The sequence below is a fragment of the Leuciscus leuciscus genome, assembly GCF_965113295.1.
Source record: "Leuciscus leuciscus genome assembly, chromosome: 22".
Lineage (NCBI taxonomy): Eukaryota > Metazoa > Chordata > Actinopteri > Cypriniformes > Leuciscidae > Leuciscus > Leuciscus leuciscus.
The window spans coordinates 22,686,861-22,702,575 of record NC_138746.1 but is presented as its reverse complement, the minus strand read 5'-3'; the positions used below and the strand labels follow the sequence as shown (position 1 = coordinate 22,702,575).

At 36.8% G+C, this 15,715-nt stretch overlaps 1 protein-coding gene across 1 annotated transcript in view; it reads left to right on the top strand.

Annotated features, from left to right (window-relative positions):
* lmbrd1 (LMBR1 domain containing 1) overlaps positions 1-15,715 on the top strand; it is a 91,223-nt gene that overhangs the window by 52,680 nt on the left and 22,828 nt on the right. Inside the window, exons 10-14 of the mRNA XM_082154489.1 lie at positions 2,665-2,729; positions 3,082-3,184; positions 7,970-8,074; positions 8,746-8,895; positions 11,078-11,159. Of these exons, the coding sequence (XP_082010615.1) occupies positions 2,665-2,729; positions 3,082-3,184; positions 7,970-8,074; positions 8,746-8,895; positions 11,078-11,159 (505 nt within the window). The remainder of the gene's footprint in view (positions 1-2,664; positions 2,730-3,081; positions 3,185-7,969; positions 8,075-8,745; positions 8,896-11,077; positions 11,160-15,715) is intronic.

The window sequence follows — 15,715 nt, the reverse complement described above, 5'->3', positions numbered from 1 at the left end:
AGGTGAGTGTGATACCTACAGAGGCTTTCATTATTATTCAAAGGATATTAAAAAAATCTCTCCCATAATGCACTTTCAGACTGATAAAGCAGCCCTTGGCGAAGTTAAGAGCAAGGACGATTATGAACCGGGCCAATGTGACCAGGGGCATCTGACTGCCAGGGGCCTTGAGCGGTTCACTATGGCCCAACACGCAGAAACGATCCACTGAAGAACAGAGCTTGAATGAGCGCACAGTGTAAAATAAACAAAGAAATGAGAAACGCTAACCGTGCTCATCCTGTACACTTTATTATAGCTGTTCTTTTACATTTTTAATGTTTTTTTTTTTGTGTGTGTATAATTCACATATTGGATCTTTATATCTCATATTTCTGATATTGTTTCAGTTTTTTTGGACATTGCATCTGAGTAGAGGCTTGTGGAAATCTCTTCGACAGTCCACCAGACCTCTCTAAGGGGAACAAGAACATAAGGAACGTTTCAAACATGTTGACATGTAACCTTATGTAGGTACCGTCTTAAGGGACTTAAAACAGGCACACATGACTTTAGGTAGCTGTGTTTATGCTGGGGATTGAAGTCTGTGGTTTTGTTGTGTAGCTACAGGCATGCTGAATAATGAATTGAGTGATGCTGTAACTTTTGTTGTTATTAATGTACTCCTGTAAAGTTAAGGCTCTGGCTGTCACGGTTATTACGGCTATAACTGCGAGCGTTTGTTATTGGCATTACAGCAACAGCTTGAGGCATAAATTCCTAATATACTCTTAGAATAGCTCCAGCTGTGTTTTTAACCACAAAGCGTAATTCCAGCATCACTAATAACTCGCAGTCATTGGTTTGAATTAGTTATAGATTATGTCTCGGAGGCAGATTCACGCTCATTTACAAATCTATCTTCTCGTTACAGTTCACAATCTGTCATATTGTTCTTGAGGGAAATCTGTATCCAATGCGAATGTCACTTGCTTTAGTGGTTATTTGTAAGTAGTCAAGAGTCTGTATTCGCATTGTTAGACATACAGACAGACAGACAGACAGACAGATAGATGTGTATAATCAATAGATAGATAGATTGGTAGAGCTTCTGTTTATATATCTAAGGTATTTTCCATTTGTTCTGAATTTGTTTGTGTTCTTTTTTTTTTTTCTTACTTCATTTTGAGAGTGATTGCTGTACACGTCAGGGTTTTGTTTACTCCTTCAAGTCAAGTCAAACAGACGTGAGCTCCGGGAGGCCAGTGAAAGGCAGCCGTTCAGTCTGGCATATTGGTTTTGTTTTGCTTTGCTTTATGGGTTGTGAGTGTTTGTGTCTCCATCTTTGTTCATTTACTCTTTCCTCTGCAGTTCAGTCTGTTCCTTATTTAGAGAGCTTGTGACCATGTTGTCCATATTACTCTTGGCGACTGTGTCAGGCTGAGGTGGGCTGCACCATATGGCCATGTGTAAAAAGTGACAACCTCTGGGTTAGATTTCAGTCCTCTGCATAAACATTTGCTGCTGAAGTGTATTTGTGTATACTTTCTAGTGTATTTGTAAATCAGTGTTGAGGAGTAGTGAAGTAATGTTGGGAAATCAGATTTCATTTTAGCTTTAGACTACATTTCTGTAAGCCACTTCAAAAGAATCAATTCACTGATTTATTTAAAGGCATAGTTCACCCTAAAATGAAAATTCTGTCATTATTTACTCGATCTTATGCCGCACCAAACCTGCATTACTGTCTGTCTTCAGAATTTGTGAAGAATATCTAGGCAACTCTTCAGTATTAATAAAGAAAATGAGTACTGAGGCTGTCAAGATCCACAATGACAGAAAAAAAAATTGTCCATGTGACTCTGTATTCTAAGCTATACAATAGCTTTGTGTGAACAACTATCCTATATCTTTGTATGGCAGCAAAACACAAGGAATGCAGTGGTCATTTTTCCCATTCATTACAGTACATTATTATTCCGAGTGGAGAACAAAAATGGTCATATGGGTTTGGAATGTGTAAGGAACTAAAGTCATATATTAAATAAAAATCATATATAAAGTCATATATGTCTATATTTAGTTAAATATGTATATTTATAATATGTGAATGTCTTTTTCAATTATTTTCAATTAATTTAATTACTGTGTAAAGCTGTTTTCTGTGTTGACAACAAATGCTGTCATCAAAAACGAGATCTTATTTTGCATTTTTTTGTGTGTGTGTTGTTCTGATATTTTAAATAAATGTAAGAAATCTGTTAGTTTTATAATTAAAGTAAAGACAGTAAATAATTTTACATTGCTATAAAAGATTTTCATTTCAAATATATGCTGTTCTTTTGAACTTTCTATTCATAATGGAATCCTAAAAAAATTTTTTTCACTATTTCTTTGCACCAAATCAGCTTATTTGAAACATTTTTGTGACACTGAAGACCTGAGTAATGATGCCATCACAGGAATAAATTACATTTGAAAATATATTAACATAGAAAGAGTTATTTTGATTAGTAATAATATTTCACGATAATATGTTTTTTGTTTTCATGTATTTTTGATCAAATACAGTCTTTTTTCGGGATATTCCACATATTTTTTCTGGATAGTTTCTAAAGTTACTAAACTTTTAAATTAGCTTGTCGAAACACTGTTGTAACGTTGTCTCTTTTTATGTCTTGTCAGATCTTGCTCGGGGTCTTCTTCATCCTGGTGGCCCTTTTGTTCTTCGTGACCTTGTTTATTTCCAAGTATGTTCCATCAACCTGCACGAAATGTCACACTGATTGAAACTGAAACTCTTTCTTACAGTACATACACACATTCACATGTTACCAGCGAATGACTCGCCCTGTTGAAAAGCTCTTGAATAATGCCGTCCCCTTAGAGCACAGTGCAGTTGAGGGACATGTTGATTCAATGCTGGAGTGACTATATATCTGTTGTTATTTTACACACATATTCATCAACACCTGCAGCACTCTAAATTAGCTCACACTTACAATAATTTACTATAGCAGACCATGGAGAACTGTGGTTAATGATGTTTCTAATTCAGTCTCTTATGTGATGATGTTGTTAAATGTGTTTGTCTTGTTGCAGTCTGGATAAAGCTTTACATTCAGCTGGAATCAGCACTGGATTTATCATCTTTGGGACCAACTTAACCAACCCTCTTAATGAGCTACTGCTGGCGCTGCAACCGGTGAGCAGCATCCTCTCTTTCTTTTGTCTCAGAATCACATTTGTGTCCTCATGCGCTAATGGCAAGTTGTGTGCGACCAGAGTTGTGTAATGGCTCGGGAGGAGAAGGTGCCAGAAATGGAATGCATTGTTCGCTTTGGTTTTACTACGACACTTAGAAGTAGCAGCCGTGGATGTGTCGCAAGAGATGTGAAGAATGTGATCTGCTCAGCGTAGGCAGTTTCTGCTGAGACCAGAAGCAGTGAGAAATGCATGATTCTCTAATTGGCAAGTGCACACTGTCATTCAAAAGTTTGGACACACCTACTCATTCCTTATTATTGCTAATTCCTTCATGTTTCAATTCTATTAAAGCCATTAAATCTATAAAATAGCATAAATTAACCAATATATTTTGAATAAACTTCATGAGAGGCATCCCGAATACGTTTTTTTTTTTTTTTTTTTTTTGCAGTAGGCTATTGAAAAGCTTTACATGAGTCCTAGTTTTAAAATTGCTGTAACTTATTATCTTATGCAGAAGTCTCTGCATAAAAATTGTCTTATGCAGTGTTGGGCAAAGTTACTTTTAAAGTCGCCCTATGGTGAAAATCAAGCTTTTAATGTTGTTTATATCTCTATGTGGTGTTTTTAATATGCTTTAAGACAAACCATGTGCAAATTCATAAGTCAACACCATTGCTGAGTATTTTCTCCTTAAAACTGCGGTGAACCAAAGACAGTCTCAAAAACTCTGTTTGAAACCGCTGGTTTTTCTGACATCACAAACTACCTTGTAACCAATCAGGTCAACGTGTGATCGTCAACAAGTGGATCTCTGAGTGGAGGCGGGGCTAATTTGCATATTCATAGAAACGCGTATACTAAATAAGTGTGTAGAGTTACATTCCAGCTATTTTAAAGCTGCAGTCGGCAAGATTTTTTTGATCATATTCACTGAAACCGACACTATGCTCCGACAGAACAACATAAATCAGCCGGTTTTAGAAAAAAACCCGCGCTTCTACCTCCACCTAGAGCCAAAAATCCACCTCTCCCAGTGGTTCTGGTCCAATCAGCGCAGGGCTGTGTGAGATCGGACTGTCAATCACAGTTTGTGCACACGCCACAGATCCCCCCTCCCCCTTTGCGAACGTTACAATATCAGCCTACCTCTGAGTACTCCATGGTGTTGATCGATTACTTCACAGAAAATCTGGTGCACACACACTGACGAGCACAAACTCGATGGGAGGGTGCTCTGTGGTAGTGGGGGAGGGGCATGAGAGTTGTAAACATTCAACATTTTGGCTACGTCCCCTCAATCTGCCATACAGTCATTCTGGTGATCAAAGATGTGTTTTAAGGGATAAAATGATTGACTACAGGGGGACTTTAAAAGTAATGCTTTACAATATTGCGTTACTCCCTAAAAAGTAACTAATTGCATTACTTAATTACTTTTTATGGGAAGTAATGCTTTAGTTTTGCATTACTTGGGTGGGCTGGGCTTGCTCGTTTGTTTTTTAATAACAAAAAAGTTATATTTTTTTTGACAAATTTAAAGGCTCTTTCACACCAAAAGTTAAATTAATAAACTTTAGACTGAAGGAAATGCAAATTCACGGCATTACAACAGAGGGAGCAGAAGAATAGGACGCAGGAGAAGAAAGTTTAACACACTCTTAAATACATAAAGTATATTTGTATTATTTAACATATTTAATTATTGCAGGTTTGTGTAATATTCTGAGTTTGCATTTCCCTTTTTTAATTCATTTTAAGGGATATTGAATATGTTTTGTGCAAGTGAGATGAGTAAATGCCTGCTAACATTTAGTCTAGAATTATAATAACCATCATGTTTACACAGCGCACACAACGCCTCTGCACCTTTACTCTCAATTTATCTCAACATGGGGACAGGAGAGCTGTCTGTCAATAAATGGAAACACAGAATAACTTTTGTTACTTATTTGAAAAAGAAACTCTGATATTTTGTTGTAAATTTAAAAGTAATGTGTTACTTTTGTAGTTACTTGAAAAAGCAATTTGATTACGTAACTCACATTACTTGTAATGTGTGCAACACGTTCACCACCAGGGCTGCAATTATTTGAAGAAAATCCAGTAAAAACAGTAACATTGTGAAATGATATTTGAACAAAAATACAGTGATATTGTGAAATGGTATTATAACAAAAATACAATAAAAACAGTAATATCATAAAATTAATTTTAAAATGTAATGTTATTCTTGTGATGACAAAGCTTAATTTTTATCATCAGTACTCCAGTTTTCAAGTGCTGATTTGGTGATCAAGACACATTTCTTATTATTAAAGTTGAAAACTGTGGTGCTGCTTATTTCTGTGGAAATCGTGATGAAAGTTTATTTCAGGATTATTATATCAATGTTCAAAAGAAAAGCATTAATTTGAAATCAAAATCTTTTGTAACTTTATAAATGTCCTTACTGTCAATCAATTTAATGTGTCATTGCTGAATAAAAGTGTTAATTTCTTTAAAGAAAACAACAACATTTGCACAGTAGTGCATGTCAGCGCTATTTATATTTATTTGCAAAACGCATTTCAAGTTTTTAAAGGGATATTTCACCGCTGGAAAGATGAATGTGTATTTAAATTGTGTCATTTATGTAGTAGAAATGTGAAATTATTTTAGAAGTTGGTGCCTTCTAGACTGAGAAAAGCCAGAAAATGTATTTTTGGCTCATGTGGATGAAAGACAACAACTCCCAGAATGCACTTGCTTCGCTGCCCTAGGAGGCCACCCCCAAGCCACGCCTACCGGTTACAGAGGGCAGTATCGGAAGAAATGATACAACTAGGCTACTAGTTGACTCAACTGAAAAGACGCCGTTTTATCGTGAGATCCCACCCCAATGGGCGGGTTGAAAACATGCGGAACGAGCTCCTACTACTGGCTGTAGTCTCGAGCCTCTGGCCAAAAAAGCCTCAGATGACACAAAATGACGATTTTTGCTCATCTGAGTTTTTTTTTTTTTTTACCAGACACACAATACCGAAATCTCTCGTCTCAGGGGGACATGAGGGAGGGAAGCACGGCCATTCGAAAATACTGCCGGGTTTCTACTGATACAAAGCTTAATGCTAATCGGTGAAGTATCCCTTTAAGCAAAAAGTGTCAGATCAAAAGGTTTTTAACATCATGAGAAACATAAATTCAGTCAAATTTGTCTGAACATTTTTGGCAGCTGTGTACATTACCAATTAACTTCCTCTAATTGGGCCATATTTCTGTTGTGTAAAAATGTATTGAGCATTTTTTATAATATATCAAAAATAATATATATTAATTATATTCACATATATTAATATTATATTATAGATTATATTAATTGTATTAATTACATATTAATACATACACACACACACACACATAGATAGATAGATAGATAGATAGATAGATAGATAGATAGATAGATAGATAGATAGATAGATTAGTTTAAAATTAGTATTGATTAGATTTGAATGTAATATTGATTTGAATGGACAGTGAAATTTCAAAGCAAGTGCAAAAATATTTCACTTTTTTTTTTCGCTCACTTTTTTTTTTTTGTGTGGTGAGACAGGTTACAATCCGAGGCCGTATCCCCAAGTTTTGATATATATTTCACTGGATCTGACTAAACATTCACCTCGATCAGATTTTAAAAACATTTATATTCATAATGCTTGACAGTTGTGGTTTCATCTAGTTTTTATCTAGTCAAAGCAGAAACCAGGAAATGTGTTGCCATTGAGCCACAATACCACAATCTGCAATTACAACAATGTACATATCTCAAAATGAAATATAAGACCCTAAACAGTTTTTCGCTTGGTCTGTGGCTGCTTGCCTCATAAAAAAGATGAGATGACCTCTGAATTAAGTGCTATTATGAATTGGAAATAAGTATGCTTTTCATCATTTAGTGCTTTTGGATGAGATTCCAAATCCTTCAATCTTCTTCAAGTAGTGCAATGATCAGTTTCCATGTGCTTGAATAAAATATGATCGCTTGTTTCATTCGCTACTTAAGATGGCTTGATTAAACCAAATTGTTCAGGAATCCAGACCATTGATTTCAGCAATTAGGCCTTGTGAAAAGGGAAAAAGAAAAGTAATTTGCAAAGAGATAAGACATGCAGGCCAGATAATTATTGCTCATGCTTCCAGAAACATTTCTAATTTGTGCTTTGTGATGTCACCGACCATATTCCATCCTCGATATGAGGGCAAAAGGTAAGGTCAGTGCGTGTTTTGCTCATTTAAAAAAAAAAAGCATTTCAGCTCCAGTGGAGTTATGGAGGACAAGCTGCCAACAGAAGAGGCATTGTCATTTGTACGAGCCAGCAGCTCTTCCAGGAAAAAGAGGACCATTTTTAGCTTGACTTTCAAACAGTTCTGCCATGTACTTCCTGTGGCTCTTTTGAGATGAAATGCATTGAAAATAGTCGGAATTGCTGAAAGATCACCTCAGAGTTGTGAAGCGATCCGTCTCTCGCACAGGAGTGGCAGTATTTTAGGCCACCACTGAGAATGTGAGTGTGTATATATATCCTTTGTGCCTCAAGCATTGTGATGTTTGTGAAACATGCATCACTTACTCTAAAAACCATTCTGGCACACAAGGAAAAGGCACTGAAAGCGGACAACACTTCCGGCCATCTTCATTGTCAAGTTAATAGTGTTTTTTAGTTGATACTGAAGCCTGACACTAAGTGTTTGTTGTGTGTGTGGAGTTGTAAAGTTGCCGTTGATGTTTCTCTTCCTTCTTCAGGTTTTCCCACTGGACTATGTTCTCATCACCACCATCACCATGTACTTTGTCTTCACCTCCATGGCCGGGATCCGTAACATGGGGATCTGGTTCTTCTGGATACGGGTGAGACACAACGTCGTTTCTTTTTCATCCTCATTTACCTGCTTTATTAGGGTTATTGTATAGAGTTTTAGGAGTTTTAGTGCCTTTTAGTTTGTATAGGCCAAAGGTAGTTTAGAGGTATGTGAGTAAGGCAGGTTTTTGTTATCGATTCATATAATATAACAACAATAACTATTGTATGTTAGGCCTGATTTATGTTTGTGTGTGTGTGTATATATATATATATCACAAAAGTGAGTACACCCCTCACATTTTTGTAAATATTTTATTATATCTTTTCATGGGACAACACTGAAGAAATGACACTTTGCTACAATGTAAAGTAGTAAGTGTTCAGCTTGTATAACAGTGTAAATTTGCTGTCCCCTCAAAATAACTCAACACACAGCCATTAATGTCTAAACCGCTGGCAACAAATGTGAGTACACTCCTAAGTGAAAATGTCCAAATTGGGCCCAAAGTGTCAATATTTTGTGTGGCCACCATTATTTTCCAGCACTGCCTTAACCCTCTGGGGCATGGCGTTCACCAGAGCTTCACAGGTTGCCACTGGAGTCCTCTTCCACTCCTCCATGACGACATCACAGAGCTGGTGGATGTTAGAGATCTTGCGATCTAGATTCATAGCACTCAGTCATATCAGTAATATAAGGATGTTTCTTTCTGTGCAGCTGTATAAGATCAGGCCTCAGAGAACCCGACCGCAGGCCCTCCTCTTCCTCTGCATGATCCTCCTCCTCATCGTCCTCCACACCAGCTACATGATCTACAGTCTGGCCCCGCAATACGTCATGTACGGCAGTCAGAAATACCTGCTGCAGGTGAGATGTGGGTTTGTTTGTGTAATAGTCAATCCCCTGTGCTGCGCTGCATGCAGATTACAGCTGTCGTATTCTGAGCAAAAAGGGCCCACGCCGGTGACATAAGTGTGTAATGATCAACCCTTTACAAAGCAAGTGTCTGAAAGCATTTCAAATCCTTCTCTCCCGATTCTCTTCAAAACCCATTAAATGCCTTCCTGCATCTGTTATTTATTTAATTTTACTTCTTCAAAGGTCCGTACATTTATGTGATGTTAAAAACTGTCTGATATCTTTGACCTGCTCAAGTGAGAACGCTTGCCCTCGTGTTCTTTTCTGCGAATCTATACATTCTAGTCATATGTAGCCTAGCAACTTTTAGCATGAAATCTGATCCAAGTTGCAGCTTATTCTGGCCAAGAACCACCCACATTTAGACAGGAAGAGACCTTCAGACCTACATGTGGTCATTGAACAGACTGTGAATGGCCCATGGGCATCTAAGGCTGAAACTGACAAACTCTTCATCGATCAAATCTGATTTCTATTCACTTCCTGGAAGGCTAGCAGTCATTCTGCATCTATCCAGTGGCGCATGTTATCCCATTTTATTACTTCCAAAAGTTATGTTGCCTTCACGTAAATACAAGCTCAAATAAAGAATAATTTGACAAGCTGTCGGAAGGCTGATGGAGCAAATCGTCTGCGGAGGACTGAGAATAGGAAGAACAGCTCGCGGCAAGATCAAACCTCCCATTCTACTCAGCAAACATCACAGCATGTGTCGAAATCTGACCAATTACATCTGTCCTTCGCACCTCTGCAGCATCAGATGTAAAGACTGAAACATGCATAAACGAATAACCGAGAAATACATGTGCTTTGCAGGGTTTTGCGCCATTCTCAATTGAATTGAGAATGCTTTTTAAATTCCAATTGAATTTCTTAATTGGAACTGAGGGAGCAAACAGGATGCAGAAGTAGATTTTAAATTGAAATGGTAGGAAGAGTGATTTACTGAAGTGCAATGAAAAGAAACTCGTATAACAATGATTTTTAGTAGATTGATAAAGGTATTCTTTTAATTCATGTTAATGATGTATTAATTAATTAAAATAATTGTAAAAGATCAAATGTTTATTATTTTTTTAATATGTATTATTTAAGTGATGATAAATGGTGAAACGCGTGGAGATTTATGAATCTGGAGACAGTATGAATCAGATTTTTGCAAGCATAATTTATTTATCAAATTTATTATTTTACTCATTATTACACTAACCCATATAGTTCATGCATTTACTTTTAAACAAGTGAGGTTTACTCATACTCATAAACAGCAATATAGTATCTCTAAGCACATGGAATGTCTAATTTAAAACTGTATTTGTATTTCTGAACACATTCCCATAATGTAATAACCCATAAAGCTCATGAGTCAGTCTTCCTCTTATAATTAGTATGTGTTGAACGAAATTCTGCAGAATGAGTCAGTCAGAACTTTGTTTGCTTTGCTTTGTTTTCAGTATTCTTGTAAGAGAGGGTTCTAGAAATATAAGTGTTGTTTGTACTTTAGTCTGTGTTGTTTTAGCACCAGTTTACTTAATTAATTATTCCAATTGGATTTGATTATAAATGGTCTCTTTAAAATGACGAAAGTGTGCTCGACAACACTACACATTTACGTATGTGGCAGGTTAAATTGCTCTTCTCCATCATCTGATGAATTACTACTGCCATCAATGCAAGCATCTTTTTTTTTCAGTTTTTTTAATGAAATAGCTTTTACTGCTTGCTTTCCCTTTAGCGCTAATAGTGCCATTCACATATCATTGTGCCAGGAATATAGAATAGAGTTGTTTTAATAAGGTGCAGTGTAATAAGTCTAATTTAAATAGAAAGGAGGCATTGTAAAGATTGATAATGACTTAATTTAAACACTGCAAGGCTATTAAACTGGATTGCAGGGGATTAGTGAATATGATTTTACACTGAAATTATGTGCACATAACTGTCTTGTGAATTTGTCCCAGAATGTAGTAAGTTATCAAGTGAGCATGGCAAAAAAAGGAGACAATTGCTAATGTCTTATTCTCATGTAAAAAAAACTAAAGCAAATTGCATATGGTTAACTTGTTTGCAGTTAGTCATATTCCATAGATCAGTTTGGTCTTATTGTTTTGGGCTTTTTTTTTGTCCCCAGACCCCAGTGCCTACAGCAAACTCATCACAGGGCAATCACTCTGCTGCCATCACCAAGATATGCGACGCAGACGCTCCTGAAGGTATTTTTTATCACCCACAGAGTGACCAACGTCAGTGGATAACGGTTCATCATTCCATATAGGAAGGTTGATGAGAGGTTTAAAGAGAGAGGAATATCATGGAAGCTATCGAATAATAACAGAGGTCGTTTACATATAGAAGTGTTAAATGTACAGTAGCAAAAAGAGCCTGTAAAATTCTAGGGGGAGGGCAGAAAAGGGTAATGTATTTTTTCTTTTGACTAAACCTTGACTTTAGTAGCAAAAAACCTTGACTAATGTTATAAGTGGACCTCAGGTGAAACATGCAGTGTGTGGCTCCTTTAAAGAGTCTTTGGCTCTAGATCTGTGAACACCTACATTTCTTAGTTCCTTAAGTACTGTTTCCAAACTTCCCATTCATCATCTCTGCTATAAAAAAAATTATTAAAAAAAGTAAAGATTTCTAAGCCATGTCCTAAATCAGCCAACTCTGAGATGAATGACTACAACACAAGCTTTTAATTAAAGCAAAAATAAAAACAATAAAAATTAGTAAATCTAAAAAAATACAAAAGAGTACTTATTTTTTAATAAATTAATACTTTTATTCAGACTCTTTCTATACTTTTAGTTGTTTATATTTGTTTATATTTTCAGAATTTCTATTTCAAATAAAGTTATTTTAATAAAAAAATGTAACTTTCTATTCATCGAAGAATCCTGAAATATAAATTTTAATATTATAAATCCAAAAATATTAAGCAGCACAACTGTTTACAACAATATTACTGTTTTTACTGTATTTTTTTATCAAATAAATGCAGCCTTGGTGGGCTGAGAGACTTTCAAAAATATTGAAAAAATCTCACCGCAAACTTTTGAACACGTGTGTAGTTTGTTACATCTACTATGCAAATGAATGAAAAATAATAGTACAATATAAAACAATAAATGTATAAATACAAAAGCGTTATTTTAATGTCAAAATAATCATTTGTACGCAAGTACTGTAGCTTGAGAGGCCCGATTACATCGTTCACGGTGCTTCGTGAGATTGGATCTCTTCTGCCACGATTTACGTTTTCATGGTAACAGCAATTGCTGTCTTCAGAATTATGTTGGCAGTTTAGTTCTTCATTGGGAATTTTGCAATTAAACAACTGAAATCACACTTATGGTTTCTACAGAAGCATATATCATCCATTAACAACCTCAGAGCTCATAGTAGGTCTTGTTTGAAAGATTTAGATGTTATTGTTGAACATCAATTTCTCTGTGGAGAAAATGAATGGGATTTTTACTTCTGGAACCCAACTGTTGTGCTGTTCTCACCCGTTATATGCAGCAGTCTGACTCTGATATTTACTTGTTCTTTCTGAACTGTTTGTGTTTCTCGATTACAGTGAGGTGGCCATGCAAATACAAACTTGACTATATATCAGTCGCCCCCTCATCCAAACAGTTCTAAATATTTATTTGTATGTCTGTTATGAAGAGATGAGCCGAGTACTCAGTAAATATAATGAAATGGATTTTGCAGAGGACAGTTTGCATATAAGAAGCAGCAGCTATTAATGATGATAGATGTGAGATGAAATCGTAAACCAGCAGGAGACAGACTCAGAATCTGAATAGGAGATAAAAATCATTTCAGGTGTGACAGACCATTGCATCCGAGTGTTTGGTTTTGTGTGCTCAGTCAATGAGGAAAGACAATGTCTTGGTAATACAAAGATATGAAGTTAGATGTCATGCCTGCAGAAAATGACCCTTGCAGCTTTGCTCGGTTTTCGTTACGAAAGGGTGAGACGGCAAATAGCACAGTCTGTCAGAGGGAGATCTACATTAATTAAAATGCTGTAAAATTAGTGGCTTAAACCAGCGAAAGTGTTAATTACGATCTATAAGGTTAATTGCCACCATACGTTTGCAGTTAATTGCCGATAGACCTGTGTGTTTTGAGTGTGCAGTGCACAAAGGCGGCATCTAGTTCAATGTATTATAGAGACTGCAGTCAGAGATTGTATTCTCATGATGGCAGAAGGGGGAAAATGTGATTTAAAAGTACCGGATTTACAGTAAAAGCTTTGATTTAATGTTTTAACAGCGAGATGTCACATTGTGACTATTTATTTTAAGCTCTTTAACATCTAGTTAATTTAATACTAGGTTTGTCTCTCAGTGTGATTTTGACATATTTTATGAGATCAACTTCAAACCCTGGGAAATAGAGCTATAAGTTATTCCTTAATGTCACGGTGGATTCAGATGGGATTGGTGACTGCCATCCAGCCTAAATGTGCAGTCATGATACTGTTTTCCATCCAGCGGAGGGCACTCCGATATTACAATCCAATCTCATTGAAGGATATTGGAATAATAGTGAAATCAAAAATATTAATATGCAATTGGATCAGTGAACCAAGAAGAAGTGGCCAATCTTCCTTAATGTCCTTAAGACGTGTCCCCCATCAGCTGTAACCTTTCCTAAAATACACCTCCCTGTGCTGGGCTATATTCCACCTTCTAATTGCTTCTCACTCTCTTCAAGTCCTCGGATTCTGCCAGAATATCATACTGACAGGCTAAGAATTTCCTGTACTCCCCATTTTTATAGGCTGCTATTAAAAATTCAGGTCATGTTAGACCTGACTTCAGCCGCAAAATGATCGTATTATTAGCTAGCTTTCTGAAGTAAATGTAAGTGTTGCTTGCTCAAAACTCACTCCGACGGTAGTTGCTATGCGGTTGCTAAATTGTTCTGATTCTGAATAGCTTAAAACATGTTTCTTTGCTGTTGCTAGGGTGTTCTATGTGGTTGCTAGGGAGTTGCTGCAGTGTTCAACATGGTTTTAGCATGTTTCTACACTGTTACAGCTCGGATCCATTCAGGATAAGTATATGCCGCTTGTTTTATCGCCTGCCAGGTGAAAAGAAATATATTTAGAAGAAATATATATATATATTGCTCTATACAGTAATAGCACACCTCTCCCCAACAAGCCGCATGATTTGAAGTATCATTCATGTTCGTAGCACAAACAGTGCGAGTTGTACATGCTGTTCAAATCCCTAACCTTAGGTGCTATAGGAGCAACAACAATTGTGATGTTTTCATTAGGAAATACCTCTAATAATAAGATGACAAAAAACAGTAGAAGATGGTTGCGTTGCATTAGTCTGTGTCTGCGTGAACACTTCCCCATATGCCTCCTTCAAACAATGCTTTGTATCATAACCCAATTAAGTCTCTCAAAGCCAAAATGAGGCGCTGTCTCACACAATGGAGGATAAATCTGTGCAACAGAAGTTGCTCTGCGGGTCACCCGAAATTGATCCATCTCCAGTTGACTCACACTTTAGAACCAGCGTAGTTTTAATCCGTCTGCTTGCCAACCAGCACAGCCTCCCAATCTGTTTGTGTGGGTTTTGGCCTTTTCCCATCTGCAGTCGGTCAGCAGAGCCCAATCATTGTGTTTCTGCCACCTACCCATCATCAGCAAAACGCCTCATTACTGTTTTCAGATAGAACAGTGCAAGACAAGCTGCACACCGTCCATTAGCATGGGACTCTCCATCGCTTCACTGTGGGAAATGTGATTTCCATTTGCTTTTATTACAATTACTGTTCACATCAGTGTGATGCAGCTTTTGGTAAAATGGTTAGAAAAAAAAGCATGGTGCAATAAAAGGTTTTTGACAATCTACATCAATCTGGAAAGCATTTGAAATTTTCCTCGATATTATCTCATTTTAGTTTAACCAAGTTTCCTCTATTGAGGTTTGAATCCATTAGGCATGCTGAGTGGAATTAAAAGCTCCCAGCAGTTTGTTTGTGGTACAAGTTAATCGCTTGTTTCGATTTGTTCTTATATTTCTGAATCATCTGTCTCTATCTTTCTCCAGATGGTGTATCGCAGCAAATATTTAACTGTTCCTGTGGTTGCCTCTGATATTGAGACTCTCGCCTCATTATCGGGGTTTGATTTCTGTGATTGGAGTCGCTGGCGGCTGTTTTTCACCCCGAATGATTTCTCAGATCGTTGCAGTGAAGTCAAATTTGTTGTCTTTGTTCTAGATAATAGGAACAGGCTAACAGTTGGTTTTCCACGCCCGAGTCCAAAAATAGACTGTTTTTGATCCGCTTAATGATGCAGAGAGCTGGTCAGCTTGGTTGAGAAAGTGAGCATAAATGATTGTTATGTGTTGACATGATTTATGGCTGTGTAATGTCCGGTAGAGGTCATTCAAATGAACATCATTCAACAGCCACTCAGATGAATGATAGACCAGCTCTAACAAAACAAAGTCTACTCGATATTTGGGCAACTGGATGAGTCAGTGTTTCATGTTGATTATAAGATGGTTTGAACGTTCAACAAATAGGCTACGCTTTGGTCCCTTTATATATATATATATATATATATATACATACATATCAAAATTAATAAATAAATAAAAATTATGGACACGCGCTGCTCAGTCCATCTCAGAGCCAGGACAGATCTGTGGTCCACGGATCCAGTTCTCACACAAGTCCCTATCCTCCAATCTTTGCTGGTCCTGTCCACCAATCTGCTTCCTCTGACGTTCCC